Source organism: Mastigoproctus giganteus, chromosome 1 (assembly GCF_048544385.1).
Source record: "Mastigoproctus giganteus isolate SK-2022 chromosome 1, ASM4854438v1, whole genome shotgun sequence".
Classification (NCBI taxonomy): Eukaryota; Metazoa; Arthropoda; class Arachnida; order Uropygi; family Thelyphonidae; genus Mastigoproctus; species Mastigoproctus giganteus.
Genome location: NC_143575.1, coordinates 274,452,334 through 274,467,967, shown reverse-complemented (window position 1 = coordinate 274,467,967; position 15,634 = coordinate 274,452,334). Strand labels below are relative to the sequence as shown.

The 15,634-nt window shown below is 37.8% G+C and overlaps 1 protein-coding gene across 1 annotated transcript in view; it reads right to left on the bottom strand.

The window, feature by feature from the left end:
- Positions 1 to 15,634, bottom strand: part of Nhe3 (Na[+]/H[+] hydrogen exchanger 3) — a 330,876-nt gene that overhangs the window by 222,638 nt on the left and 92,604 nt on the right. Inside the window, exon 6 of the mRNA XM_090377696.1 lies at positions 871 to 976. Within this exon, the coding sequence (XP_090233822.1) occupies positions 871 to 976 (106 nt within the window). The remainder of the gene's footprint in view (positions 1 to 870; positions 977 to 15,634) is intronic.

The following is a 15,634-nucleotide window of genomic DNA, read 5'->3' as shown; positions in this document are numbered from 1 at the left end:
CAGTATAAGCTGATTCTTTTGAAGCCAATTATGCATCACAGAAAGCAAGGCAGAGATTTTGAGTTGAAGCTCATTAGGGTCTTTATCTGTGATTAGGATGGAGATATCATCAGCATACGCTACTAGGTGAGAAAATGGAAGAAGAACAGAGAAATTCATCGATGTAAAGAACGAATAAGATAGGTCCAAGAAGTGAGCCTTGAGGTACTCCCCTGGAGAAATAACAGATGTCGGAGTATGACTGATTTGTTCTTACGACTATTTAAGGAGCTGAATTTGCTGAACTTTTTACATGCTTTCCGAAAAACTATTACTCCAATTTATCAGAAGACCACCAGCTGATTTTCATGTCAAGTTGCAAACAGGCTTTTTCTCTAATGAAGGTGAATAAATTGAAATTATATTGCAATTGAATGTAATTTCAATTCAATTGCACCAGCACATGGAAAGAGCCCACGCAAAATGCACATCCTGATTTAGAATGCTTTTCTCAATGAATGCATTTGTTAAAAATTTACTTGTTTCAATGAATGCATTTGTTAAAAATTTACTTGTTTCAATGAATGCATTTGTTAGAAATTTGCTTGTTTCAATGAATGCATTTGTTAGAAATTTGCTTGTTTCAATGAATGTATTTGTTAGAAATTTACTTGTTTCAGTGAATGCATTTGTTAGAAATTTACTTGTTTCAATGAATGCATTTGTTAGAAATTTACTTGTTTCAATGAATGCATTTGTTAGAAATTTACTTGTTTCAATGAAGTATTCACATTCTGCATTCAAATATTAAGGAAATAATATTTTATTAGATTGTATCCCCAATTTTCTTTTCACTATAAAATATTAATAACCAAAAATAAGAGTACAAACCCTGAGAGCACAATTGCAACTGCATCATTCAGAATACTCTCCCCAAACACAAGGGCATACAAGTTGACATCAACCTGAAGGTCATGGAATATAGCCAAGACAGTAACTTTAAAAAAGAAAAACAAAAAATTTGCATATTAGAAGATATATATTAATATATACTTACACACATACAAAAACACAATATGGATGAGTACAGCCCTATCAAAATTCACACATCACATGTCCATCCCCTCCAATAATTTGTCCAGTTCTTCATTGAATTCATTCAAACTACCCACTTCCACAACAACAGATGAAAATTTGTTCCAACAATTACCTACTAGCTGGCTGAAGGCAAACTTCCCAACATCTATTCTGCAACCATCCTTCCTCAATTTGAATTTACGCTCATGTGTGTGTGTAGTCTGAGCAAGAGGAAGAATGTCACCAGTACTGTGAATCCTCAATCCATTCAATGATTCCAGACACCAGTTTGAAGAACTGAAGCCTTTCTCGGTAAGACTACCCTTTCATAACTTTTACCAATCTCATTCCACTTCTCTACACTTGTTCCAGCAGATCTACATCTTACTAAAAAGATATCTTCCAGACCTGTATATGTAGTACTCAAGACATGAGTACTACCAAGGTAGTGGTTAGTACTATGTACTAACCACTACCTTGGGCAATGGGATAATCACCTTATTCATACTAGTAAAGTTCCTGCATATCATTGACAAAACCCCATAAGCTGTACTACAGCCTATCTGCACTGTTCAGAGAACTTTTTATGTAACTGTACAGCAGCACAATTAAGACAGGAAACAAAACATCTCGCCTCCATAATCATGAGAGCATCCTTGGATTCAGGGGTCCATCTCCCTATGGACCGGAGATGGCAAATGTATCCCCAATTCATAAAGGGGATCAAAAGGTGACAGAGTAATTACAGAAGTATTAGTTTAATGTCTGTTCCAGGGAAAATAATGGAGTCACTGGTTAAAGAAGTAATGCAGATCCATCTGGACAGAAATGCAATTATACTGCAGTTACAGCATGGATTTGTTAAGGGCAAGTCTTATCTAACCAATCTGTTAGGTTACTATGATGCAGTGACCAAGAAATTGGATGCAAAAAAGAATTTTAATATCATACTGTTATATCATACTTTTTATACTGTTACACATAAAAGACTGCTGTGCAAACTGGAGCAATGTGGCATTAAAGGCAAGTTACTGCTATGGATAAAGAGATGGTTAGGTGGAAGAAGACAATGGTTATCAATGGGCACTGCTCTTTGTGGATTGATGTTATTAGTGGAGTTCCTCAGTGTTCAGTGCTGGGTCCATTGTTGTTTTCAATATTTATTAATGATACTGATGAAGGCATATCGGGCTTAATGTCCAAGTTTGCAGATAATACAAAGGCTGGTATTATCAGTGTTATAATTAGCGACAGTAATCAGGGTCAGCTACTGCAACAAGATCTAGGAAAATCGGGTTGATGGGCTGAGAAAAGGCAATTCAAGTATAACATTGACAAATGCTATACTTCAAATGGAAGATGAAAACTGGGTTCTGGGGGTAACTGTGCAGACAAATATTAAATTTTCTGAGCAGTGCAGACATGCAGCCAGGACAGCTCATGGGGTTTTGTCAATGATATACAGAAACTTTGTTAGCAGGGATAAGGAAGTGATTATCCTTTTGCACAAGGCAATGGTTAAGCTGAATTTTGAGTATTGTTTACAGGTCTGGAGGCCTCACTATAGGAAGGATGTAGATCTGCTGGAACAGGACAGAGAAGGGCAACCAGATTGGAGAAGGGAACAAAAGGGTGCTCTTACGTAGAAAGGTTTCAGTTCTGATGGTTGCAGGATAGATGTGTAGAAATTTGCCTTTGGCTAGTAGGTAGTTGATTGTTGGATCAGGCTTCCTCTGTTGTTGTGGATGGTTTGAATAAATTCAAGGAAGAACTAGACAAATTCTTGGAGGGGTATGGATGTGTGAAGTGTGTGTGTGTATATTTATATATATATATAAAATATAGTTTTTTGGCTGATTCTATATAAGCTTGCTTGCTTGCATTATTTGCCACTACTACCATTATTTCTGGCTATCTTTTATTCTGAAATAATTTTATGCATGGCTTATATAAAATTATTATAGTAGCTATAATATAATTTTTTAGGTTCCTTTCTCTCCAAATCTTCCTAAAATATCTCTGTAGATTAATTTGTCACTATCCTACTGTATAAATCTCTGACCATTATTCTTATTTCTTTGTCATTAGCTTTTACTGTTCTTTCAAAGCTTAGTATCGGCAAATGATGGAAGGAAGAAAGCTTATACAGATTCACCCAAAATAAAACTTCCCACATCACCTGTCTATTCCCCTCCTCAAATTTATTCCTACTATCCATTTTTTTCCCCCACCACTGGAAGTTTGTTCTAATCAACTACCCTCTGACTGAAAGCAAATTTTTGAACACCTATCCTGCAAAGATACTTCCTCAATTTAAATGATCCTGACGTACAAGGAAGAGTAAGGATGCCAGCAACATTTAGCTTTCTCAATCCATTCACAAACTTAGACACCTCATTGAAATCCCTCTGTAGGTGCCTAGTTTCCAGAGGCTACAATTTTAAGAACTGAAGTCTTTCAGTATTCATCCTCTTGATTTCTGTGAACCTGCTATTCTTAGCTGTTTAACGCTCATTTCTATAATGACATAGTCTAACCTAACATAACCTAACTTAACCATAATCAAATTCTGCTAATTCTATTTTTTTGCCATTGAAATTTCTAACACTGATGGTGTCTATCTTGATGGTTGTTAAAGCAATTTGGCACTGTGTGTCTTGGTTTACTGAACCAAGCACAGTGGGAAACCTTGTTGAACTAGGAAACATCCTGGCTGGTATACACTGCAAATTGCTTTATTGTACACAGTGACAAGGATTCAGCAAAACTGGTAGCTGTCAGTCAGATTTAGCCAATCTGACTGACAGTCCCATTGGCTAATATCCTCATTCAATCAAAAGCTGACTACTACTAGCAGGTTACACTATGAGAAAGTGAGGAATGAAATTTGAATCAAGAAAAAAATGGATTTTTTTTCTTTTGCTCTTAGTGTTACTTTTTTCCTGGCTGTAAATGACAGCTACTAACTATAAATAACAAATCATGGAATATTGTTCCAACACATCTGGAATAGTGCTTCCAAAGCTCCAACTCCTAAACTGCATGCAAAAGAGGGCATTCAGATTAATTAATGATTCCTCATTTATGAACAGAAGAACAAATGACATATGAAAATAAATGTATGAAAAACTAGATGCATAAGTAAAAAACAACAGAGTGGGGAAAGTTAAAGGTTAGCATTTAGCATTAGTAGAGGCATACGATGCAAGAAAGCAAGCTTATGCAGCATCAGCCAAAAAAAAAAAAAAAAAAAAAACTCCTTCCACTTCACCCCTCCATTCGTTCCAAAGCCTGTCCAGCTCAGCCTTAAATTTATTTAGGCTATCAACTTCCACAACAAAAGATGGAAGTCTGTTCCACCAACCAACTACCCGCTGACTAAAGGCAAACTTCCGCACATCCATCCTACATCTGTCTTTCCTCAATTTGAATTTATGCCCTCTCAGGTGATTATTCTGAGCAAGAGGAAGAATCCCATCAGCATTGAGCATGCTCAAACCATTCAAGGCTTTATAGCCAAAGATATTGATTGTAGACTAAATAGCTAAAAATAAAATTGTTCATTTTGTGTATCTATGGCAAAGGTTCCCAAACTTTCTCGGTTCACAGCGCCCCTAGGCCAAAAGAAATATCTAACAGTTTCTGTTATTAAGTAGTTAGGTCCAAGCAACTTTCACTTTTTTTTTTTAGAAATTAACCAAAGACAAAACTAAATCGATTTTAAACTATGAAGCTGAAAGCTGGGTAAGAAATAGGAGGAACTGATAAAAAAATTACAATCTTTAGAAACGACAGTTTTAAGAAAAATAAATGGAAGTAATAGGTGGAAGCAGTGGAAATACCACATACTATAAATGAGGAAATAAGAATTCTTTACAGCAACAAATATTGAGACATTAGCTAGAAAGATATTCAAAGCAGAATTGAAAGGCCTAGAAGCAGACCATGAATACTGAAAGAAAGGCTTGCTCTGAAGAAGGCTAACAGAATACCTTGGAACAAAATAGTGAATGGAAAACTGATAGTGCAGAAGGACGTTTGCACTACCAAAGTGACTTGTACATTTACTGGATATAACAAATTTGGATGATGATATAAATAATAAAGAAAACATTCCAAATAATTATGAATGGATTTGATTACAAAATTAGTAAACAGAATTATTACCACAGATAATAGAACAATTACATATAATGCAATAATAACAAATCTGTTATTTAAAATTTCAGAATTTTTAACAGAGGTAAGGTTTTAAATATTAAGAATAAGAAATTTTTAAAACCGGGTACTACAAGCATACAATTATACATCAATTGGAGGGGGGACAGTAGAAACTCGTTAATATTGTGGGAAAACTTAGACCTATGTTGCAAGCTGAAGGGGGCCTCCGTAGCCAGGTGGGCAGGAGCAGCAGTGTGTAGCACACACTTCTTGATTAGACCGGGGTTCGAGCCCGTGACCACCAAATACGGAGGATGCGTAAATGTCAAGGAATGACCACCGCATATCCCCGGAGCAATATGGCCTTAGTTGCTAATGCTCCTAAAAACCAAATAACTAACAAACAAACAACAAGCTGAAGATGGTAACAGAAATGGAAAAAAATTATTATATTTTTAAGATTTTAAAGGTTAGTCGTGCAGTTTATCAGCTTACCTATTCTTTTGTATTAACTGAAACCTTCATTTCATCACAATGCTCTTCACACCAAATACAAATAAGATGCAAAGGTCCTATCTGTTCTAGAATACTTACCTGTTTGTCTGGAGAGAAAGGACAAAAACAATTAATGGATGCAGGAGAAAAACCCATTACTGTAGCCAATAATGGACTTTAAACCTGACTAATACTAAAAATCTAACTGTTAAGTGGAGTTCTTAGTGTAATTCTGTTCAAAAGAATTACACTAAATATTCCACTTAACAGTCAGGTTTTTAGTACAGGTGAACCTCGTATAACACGGTACTTAGGTTCCTATAAATCTGGGTTTGTTTGCTTTTGCTTGATAAATCTTTGAATTTTATCGTATGAACTACATACATAGCATTTTTGAAGCTCCCTTTTGAACTTTTGGCTCCTTTCATTAAAGAATCTGCATTCAAAAAATAAGATTCTAATTGCTTGGCTAATTTTTTGCCTTCCCATAAAAATTCCTTTTCTAACCCTAAGAGCATGGTCTGATGATGGGTATCAGTAAGATGCCCAAAACATGACTTTAAATGTAGTGGGTTGAGTGATTAGCTTAATAAACTATATTATTAAATTCACGTGGTATACGAATGGTATTAAATATAGTAATTAATCTTAATTTTTATTCACCATTTTGAAATAAGACTGTCAGCATTTGATAACTCAACTGGAGTTCATGGTGATGTAGGTATTTCTATTTCAATGTGACATATTAAAACAAGTTGGCTGTCACTCAAAATGGATCCAATCTGAAGCTATACTGTTTACAGTCCTACTGAAACAAAATTTAATAAAATTATTATTATTATTAAAATCAGTTTATTTCCCAAGAAACCATGGGTCTCCCTGGGACAGCTCTGTGCCAGAAGGGTGTGAATATTTACAGACTATGGTGCGAGGAACACATGTACAATAAACAAGAGTACATGCGTGCTCGACCCGAGACATAAAGGTAAAGTACAGCCATTATCAACCCACTGCAGGATGGAAGCCTCCTCAACAATTCATGCTGAGGGAAATGGACCATAATCTGCCACGCTGGTCCAGTGTGGGTTGGCAGATCGACTGTATTCAGCAGTCAGGGGCTTGAACCCCAGTCTACTAAAAGAGCGTGTGCTATTTCACTCCTGCTCCTGACCACTCGGCTACGGAGATCCAAGACACATACAAGATTAACTATACAAAAAATTACAATATACACAATATTATATAAAAAATACAGTAATATACAAAATACAGTCGATTCCGGTTAATTGGGACACATCGGGACAGATCACTTTGGCCCAATTAAGCGAAATTTTAATGAGCTGAAAAGCACATTCTAACGGAGACAAAAAAGGTATGAATAAAATAAAGGGAATGTGGTACAAAAGGTACTAGGAAAGTTTTGCAATACAGCTTTGTTTATTTAATTTTTTCAAAGTAATTTCCTCTACATTCAATACACCTCTCCATCCTCCGAAACCAATCTTTAAACCAGTTCTGCCAAGTTTCACTAGGGAGTAAAGCACACTCGTTGTCCCAAGCCCATAGAAGGTCCTCATCACTGGAAAACCGCCTCCCTTTTAGCTTCATTTTCACATGCGGGAACAGTGCAAAGTCGCAGGGAGCAAGGTCTGGATTTTTTTTTTTTTTTTTTGATTTGGTAGTTGTTGGCGCATCGGCTTCTGTGGCCATATTGCACCTCCCAAGGTTTTTGCAGTACTTTGATCCAAGCCCGAGGCGGGAATCGAACCCGCGACCTTTGGGTTGCCGGGCAGGTACTTTACCCACTCGGCTAGCCCGGTCGGCTCAAGGTCTGGACTGTAGGGAGGGTGCTCGAGAAGTTTCAGTCCTGTCGTGGTCAAATATTCGGTGCAGGCTTTGGCGCGGTGAGCTGGAGCATTTTCGTGATGGAGGTACCAGGTGTCCATTCTTGACTTTGGCCGCAGGTTCTTCATAGATCCAATGACCTTAGGCAGGCATTGTTCAGTATACCACTTAGCTGTGACTGTCTTCTGCGTGTCCAAAACGACACGTTCCACAATTCCACTCGATTTGAAAAATACAGCTATCATTTTCTTCTTTACAGATCGGGATTTTCTGACAATTACGGGTGTGTCGTCATCATCAAAGACCCAAACTTTGTTTTGAGCCTTGGTCGGCAGATCGTAATAGTACAGCCAAGTCTCGTCACCTGTCACAATGTTGTTCACATACCGAGATTGTCCCTTATCAAACTTTTTTAACATCTCCCGGCACCAAGTCACATGTCGTGTCATCTGCTCCTCAGTCAGTTGATGCGGCACCCAGAGAGAACAAAGTTTCTTCACGTGCAAATGATCTTGCAGAATCGAACGAATTGCTGGTGCATTTAGGCCCAAAGTATCCTCTATCTGTTGGTAGGTCACTCGCCTGTTTTCGTCAAGCATTTTCCTCACAGCAGTAACGTTTTCCTCCGTAACTGACGTTCGTGGCCTTCCCAGCCTCTCAGAATCCTCCAGAGTGAAATTTCCCCTTTGGAATTCTCTATACCACCTGAATATCGTTGTACGATGTGGACAATCATCATCTAGTGCAAGAGTCATTTCTTCTAAGCACTGGTCTATGGTTAAACCACGCACGAAATTATACCGCAAAACTGTCCTTATCTCATTTCGTGACCACGATGCCATCGCAAGCACTTTACACTCTCACTACTAATGAATAACTGAGCCCATCGACTTGGCGCGGCGGCTACTATGCACGTATGAACATGTCTCAACATGCAGCAACAAGCAGCTTCCTGTGATTCATTGTTGTGTCATATTGCAAAACTTTCCTAGTACCCTTTGTATTTAAAGAAAGCACACTGTATTTAAGTTATATTGGTACAAACATTTATTTAAAAATAACTAAAGCTAAAAGCAAACAAAATGTACGTATGTACATTTTGTTTTCAAGACGGATCCAATCTGAAGCTATACTTGCTTTCAGCTTTAGTTTACATGTGTAAAATGAAGATACAGTACAGAATAATGTCCGTGTCAAGCAAAGGTTACACATTACTTAAGGGTTCTTACTTTGAAAAAATTATGAAGTGTGCCCTGACATGTTCTCTTTATGGACTGCAACTGAACAAAGTCTGTACAGGTATCTAATGCTGATAAAGGACTGCCTTCATTGCCTTCCTGCATGAAATAACATCTCAATTCAGCGATACATTTCCTGGCATCCTGGTTAGTCACTCGCTTAGGTATATCATCGTCATCATTTTCTTGGTCTTTTGGTGTCTGAGTGTTTTGCCGCAATTTGTTCAATAATCGTTTCCTCATAATCTTCATTTTCTTCGTGGCATTGAAGATTATCGTCAGTCGTTAAAAATTCTTCACAATTTTGGACCTGTTGCAGTTCCAAAGCCATTTCATTTTCTGTATAGCTTATCACGTCTGAATCACAATTAGTCGTGAAACCACATTTAGCAAAACAATTCCGAATTGTTTTGCTGGTTATTACTCTCCAACTATCGGTAATAAATTGTAGCTTTTAACATTGAAACTTTTGCACTAACCTCTTGATTTCGAAGATGATGTCAGCAGATTTTCCTCAATTGCTTCAAGGATATGATTAACCAGCTCTCCGCTATAATTGGTCTTCAAATTTTTTATAATTCCCGCATCCATAGGCTGTATTCAGGGATGTGGTGTTAGGGGGTAAAAATTCCAGTTCAATATTTTTTAAACCAGCTACATTAGAGTGTGCGGTGCAATTGTCCAATATCAACAGAATTTTTCTGGACTTCCGTTGCAGTTCCGTGTCCTAGTTCATTAGCCATTGTGTAAAAATATATGTGGTCATCCACGCCTTCTTATTGGCATAATACGAAACTGGCAAACTGCCTATTGCAAGCTCCTTGAAACAACGAGGTTTGGCACTTTTACCAATAACCAAAAGTTTGAGTTTATCATTTCCTGACATGTTTGAGCAGCACAACACTGTTACACGATCCATTGCTTTCTTTGAACCAGACAGTGTTATGTATTGATAGCTGAGGGAACCATCCGGCGTAGCACGATAATATAGACCTGTTTCATTGGCATTGTAAATGTCATCCCCACTAAATCTTTTAAGCAACTCTGGCAATTTTTCACATTTCCATTGCTCAGCACTCGTAGCATCAGCACTGTCCTTCTCACCATGTGCTTTTTTGTAACTAATGTCATGTCTATACTTCCATCGAGACAACCAACCATCCGTCACTTTGAAATTTACGTGACCTAGCTTTGTGGCCAACTCTTCTGACTTGTTTTTTAGCATAGGGCAGCTTACACGCACTCCTCGTTTAGATACAGTGGAAAACCATTGATTCAAAGCATCTTCGACGTCTGGATCTTTGCCTTCCCTCTTTCGCTTATGAGATGTTTTCTTTAAATCCACGTGCAATGTCCACTCCTCTCTAAGTTTTTCTTGTTGCTGTAGCAGTCGTGAAATTGAAGATTTTGGCACCTTTATTATCTCCACTAGCTGACGATGACTGATGTTAGGAGGTTGACTTTTTATCTCGTCAAGAATAGCGATTTTTTTCTGAAAGTGACAAATCTTTACATGGCATCTTGACAGGGGTCTTAAATGTACTGAAAAAAAGGGGAGGGGGAAACCAAAATCAGTGCATTGTTTGGTACAGTTTTTAATCTATTCTAATCCACAAGATGTATACATATGTACCTAGTGTGATCGTAAACAACTGCAAGCAAAATTTCTTCAGAATCCGATTACCACAACACAGAACAAACATAACAACCACTGTACAGCACAACTTCGCAATAACTGATTCCGCTGCTGCCCGCATGATCTCTTTGTTACGAACCATCTAAATTAGTTTACTGTTCAATAAAAAAATTTTCTGTTTATACTCCGGCACGACGACCAAGTCAGTAGAGTTTACAATAAATCACCAATACAAATATTTATCGTATTTAGTAGTCACGGGCTTGAACCCCAGTCCACTCAACGAATGCGTGCTATGCACTCTCGCTCGTGAGTACTGGGCTATGTCAGGCCTAATAAACTATATTTAGATGTTTGTGCGCGCCATATAAATATAGTTTATTGTTCAATCAAGACCTTCATTGCCCCAATTAAGCAGAACAAATTCAGGCTAAATATTTGTTTTGTTTCTGTTCTTCATAATTTGCCCCAAATAAGCGGCTGCCCCGATTAACCGGTGGTCCAATTAACCGGAATGCACTGTATATAATTGCATGAAGACAAAAAAGTCTTTGTCAAATACCAATAGGCAAGTTAAAAAAAAAAAAAAAAGTCAGTCGTGTCCAGGAGCAGGTGAGTATCATAGATTCATTATCTGGTAGCAGTTCTTGAGGATTTCCTTCCTATAGGGCTTGTCTTCACACAACTTATCATGGTGAATCCTAAATTTATTGAAGATCCGAAGACAATTGGCTGGAAACATGTTCCTCAGGGAATCAATGCTTGACAAAGTAAGACGCAGAGGGAGACAGGAGTCGGGGTACTCCCCCTCTTGCCCTCCTCGGGCCAGAGATTAATGCGGATACAGATGGAGCATCAATTCGCCCCGTTAGAAGCCGTGCAAGCATGAGGACATTTTTTGTCATGATGATATGTCTTCAGGGAGTGGTGCCCAGATTTGCTTGTGGGATCGATCTGGAGATAGTTAGGAGGTGGCCTACCATCCTGTTCATCCATCTAAGCAACCAGTACTCTAAACTGAGATACTTGTGAAGGTATGAGGCAGGAGCAGATGACTAAATTTCGGATGCATAGAGAGGGATCAGTGTAATACACCTCAGGATGTGCTGAACAAGCAGCGCTGGCTGTTTAACACCAATGAGCTCCTGACACATGGCCAAAAAGAGCCGCGCACGTCTTCTACCTCACCCTGACAAAGTGAGGCTGAAAGGAGAGCCCAACATCCCAGGTGAGGCCAAGGTCAGTATGAGGTGTCACTTTTTGCACCAGCTCCCCACTAACAAAGATTTGGATATCATTTTTGACTCTCTTCTTGGTTATCATCAGTTGCGCTGATTTGGAAGGGCTCAGATGCAGCCCAATTGTGGCAAGATAACTTTCCAAGCTCAATATCTGCCTAGAAACTTGTTGGTTGATATCATGAATCTGATGATTATGATCTGAGCTCATGAAGAACTTCAGACCGTCGGCATAAGAGACAAAGTTAGGATTCTGGGCTAGGAAAGGCTCCAAAACTGCTGCAAACAGGATAGCTGACAGTACGCTTCCTTGTGGGATGCCTCTTGAGATGTCAATAGTTACCTGAAAGTCATTGTGGGTCACAGATAGGTGTCTAGGAAGTAAAATAGACTTCAAAATTTGAAGTAAGGTTTCTGTCAGGCCGAAGTAGTGTTTCAGAATGGTAAACAGAGCTGGGAGGTGTATTCTGTCATAAGCTGATTTAATGTCGAGGAATACGATATCAATCTGTGATTTGGTGTTAAGGGTGCGCTGAATTCTGAAGAGGGTATCAAGAAGATTGGTAGTTGTCGATCTCCTGTGCAGAACGGTATGCAGGTACTCAGACCTGTGTGCAAAGCAATGCTGGGCAATTGTTCGCTGAATTACTTTTTCAAAAATTGTGAGTAAAGAACTGATGGAGATTGGTCGCAGGTCTTTAGGAGATTTGGGTTTCTTGATCTTTGGAATGGGCTTAACATGGTAAGTTCTCCTAAATTGAAGGAACTATTCCAGATTGCAGGATTTGTCTGAAAAGGTGAAAGAGAAGGTCGACTATATATGGGCTGCAAATTTTGATAAAGAGTGGGAAACCATCAGGACCCACAGTAGCTTTGTTGGGTAATTTATTAATGACATCATTAGGGTCTCTCTAGTTATTTCTATTTCAGTCAAGTGCACCCTAGGTAACCAGTCCTCGTGCAGGAGAGAGGAATCAGAGTCAGGAAAATCTGCTTGCTGTAAGTTGAACTGTGCCCATTCCTGGACAAGTATTCAAGTATTTTATTCAAGTATTAATTGAATAAAATAGAATTTAGTGCAACTATACAATACAAAGTTGTTTAGTTTCACTAAATTCACTATATAGATGGTACTGAATGAGTACTATACAATAAAATGGAAATAAGTTGATTCAGAACCAGATTCACTAAGAGCAATTTCAATTTCTGAATGTGATATCCACAAGTTTTTGTTATGAAATTCAATCTAATAATAAATGCCAGGATAAGGGGCAATTATACCACTGTATAAGGCAATGGTAAGGCAACATCTTGAGTACGGCATACAGGTCTCATTTTAGGAAGGACATAGAACTGCTGGAATGGGTACAGAGAAGGGCAATCAGGTCAGTGAGGAGAACAAAGGGGATGTCCTTGCCACAAAAGGCTTCAGTTCTGCAAATTTCAGCATCTGGAGACTAGGCACCTGCGAGATGACCTGATTAAGGTATTTAAGGCTTCAATGGATTGAGCAAGCTCAATGCTGATGGGATTCTTCCTCTTGCTTAGACTACTGCACCTGTGGGGCATAAATTCAAATTGAGGTAAGATGGTGGCAGAACAGATGAGCAGAAGTTTACTTTAGCCAGCAGGAGAGAGTGGATAGGTGAAATGGGGAGGCGTTTTTTTTTTTTTTTTTTTTTGCTCACGATGTATAAGCTTGCTTTCTTGCATCATTTGCCACTATTAATATTAACACTAATTGTAATACCATACATCTGTTTGTGTCTCTTTCTCTTAGAAGAAAGCTAAAACAAGTTTTTTTTGTTATACTTGACAGTAATAAAATGATAAAAGCAAACATCGCAATAGTGAAACCAATCATCACTCACACAGTTGCACAAAAAAAAGGGGAAGGGAAAGAAATGCATATGTTGATACTGAACCAATCTTGTGTACAATAATCAAATTATAACTGATAGTTTAGCAAAAATCAGTGTTCAAAATAAAACAGACATTGAAGAATAAGATGCATGTACCAGATAGAGCAAATAATTTTTGATTGGTGTCCATATCATATACAGGCAAAGTAAGGCAAGCAATCAATCTTTTTTTTTTTTTCATTTTTATTATTATTAAACAATTTGGAAATGAAAACCAAATTAGGACTCAAAAATTGTTCCATTCACTATTATTATTAGCCATATGGTGCAAGGAAGCACAAGGCTTATTCTGCACCAGCCAAAAAACAATTCCCTGAGTTACCCAGAGAGAGAGAGAGAGGGGGGGGGGGGGATCCTAGGTAGGTGTGCTAAGCCCATACTTGCCAGATGTGAGCACCTGGGGTTGTTTACTTAACCTGTACTTCAAATTCATTAAATTGAACTGAAAGGTTGAATGGACTTGATGTTTCAGATAATGTGAGAATAAATCAGAAATAAAAATGAAAAATTTTTACAAAATATAATTTATAGCAATTCATTTGAATTCCAGCACCCATTCCAACCCCTTGAGTAATTTATTATTATTATTACTACTAGCCACATAGTGCAAGGAAGCTTGAGGCTTATGTTGCACCAGCCAAAAAAAAAAGTTTCCAAGTTACCCACAGAAAGAGAGTCAAAAGAGAAGGGGAATCACCAACCAGAAAGAGAAGAATGATGATATCCAGCTCGGGACCCTGGGTGTGCCAAGCCCATACTCACCAGATGTGAGCCCCTGGGGGTGCTACGGTTAATTCTTAGTTCTTCTGGAACAGACATTATACAGTAAATTCAATACTGGTTTAACCTGCTTGTTAGCCTTAACTTCATGTAATGCCAATTTCCCAAAGCAACTGATATAAGAACCACCTCAAGCTATAATATTTGATTGTCTTCTACAAGTAATAAACTCTGATAATTAAAAATTTTATTAAATTTCTTTACATGATTAAATTTTATCTATTTGTTAAATTATAAATGATATTTATTAACTATTACCAGTGTACTGAAGTAGCACACACTAATAGAGTGCAAGAGATGATAAATTACTGAGTCACATGCTGAATTACAAATACCTGATTTACAATTATTGTGCAAGGTTCCATAAGTTAATGCTTTCACAAATGAACAACCCTTGAACATTTATTTTTCCTCTGATCAATTAAAGAAGGATAATGTTTGCTGCATTAATTTTGAACAGGAAACTACTTATGGAATGCTCTCCAGGTAACTTTAATTTTTGTACCATCTTAATAAAAGCCAAATATGATTGACTGGCTATCACTCAGTCATATTCCTTCGACCAATAAGAATCATTTCATAAAATATTGCTATCAATAGTTTAGCATCCATATTAAAGAGTCCATCGTACTATAGTTTTGTCAAAAGTTGGTTGGATTGGATATTTTACTGGCGCATCAGCTTCTATGGCTATAATGCGCCAAACTTATGATTTATGGCTTATTCAATGATGTCTTTTGTTATGAATTTTATATCAAATTATAGTAGTTAATCCGTTTGAGAAACTGGAAGACTTCGGATATATTAGATTTATCTGACAATATTGTTCTTAATGAAAATGTGTCCATTCCTTTTAAGGATTTAAAGGTAATCTGACGCTGTCGTGTGAAGTTAGGGCAGTCAAGTAGGATATGTTGAATCGTTTGCACTGTTTGACAGTCGGAGCACTGCGGCGGAGATTCGGCTCGGAGTAGATAGGAGTGGGTAACATTGGTGTGTCCTATTCTTAATCTGCTCAGTATAACTTCTTCTTGTCTGTTGGTTCTTGTACTGGTTTTCCATTGTTGTAACAGCGGTTTTATCTGTAATAATTTGTTACCAGCCTGTTCCTGCCATTTTTGTTGCCACTGCTTTTCGCCACTATTTCGAATTGTAGTTTTATAGTCCAGGTATGGTATTTTTATGCTATTGTTGATTGGGCCTTCTGCTTGTTTTGCTGCTTCGTCTGCCTGTTCATTGCCATCTATTCCTACATGTCCGGGA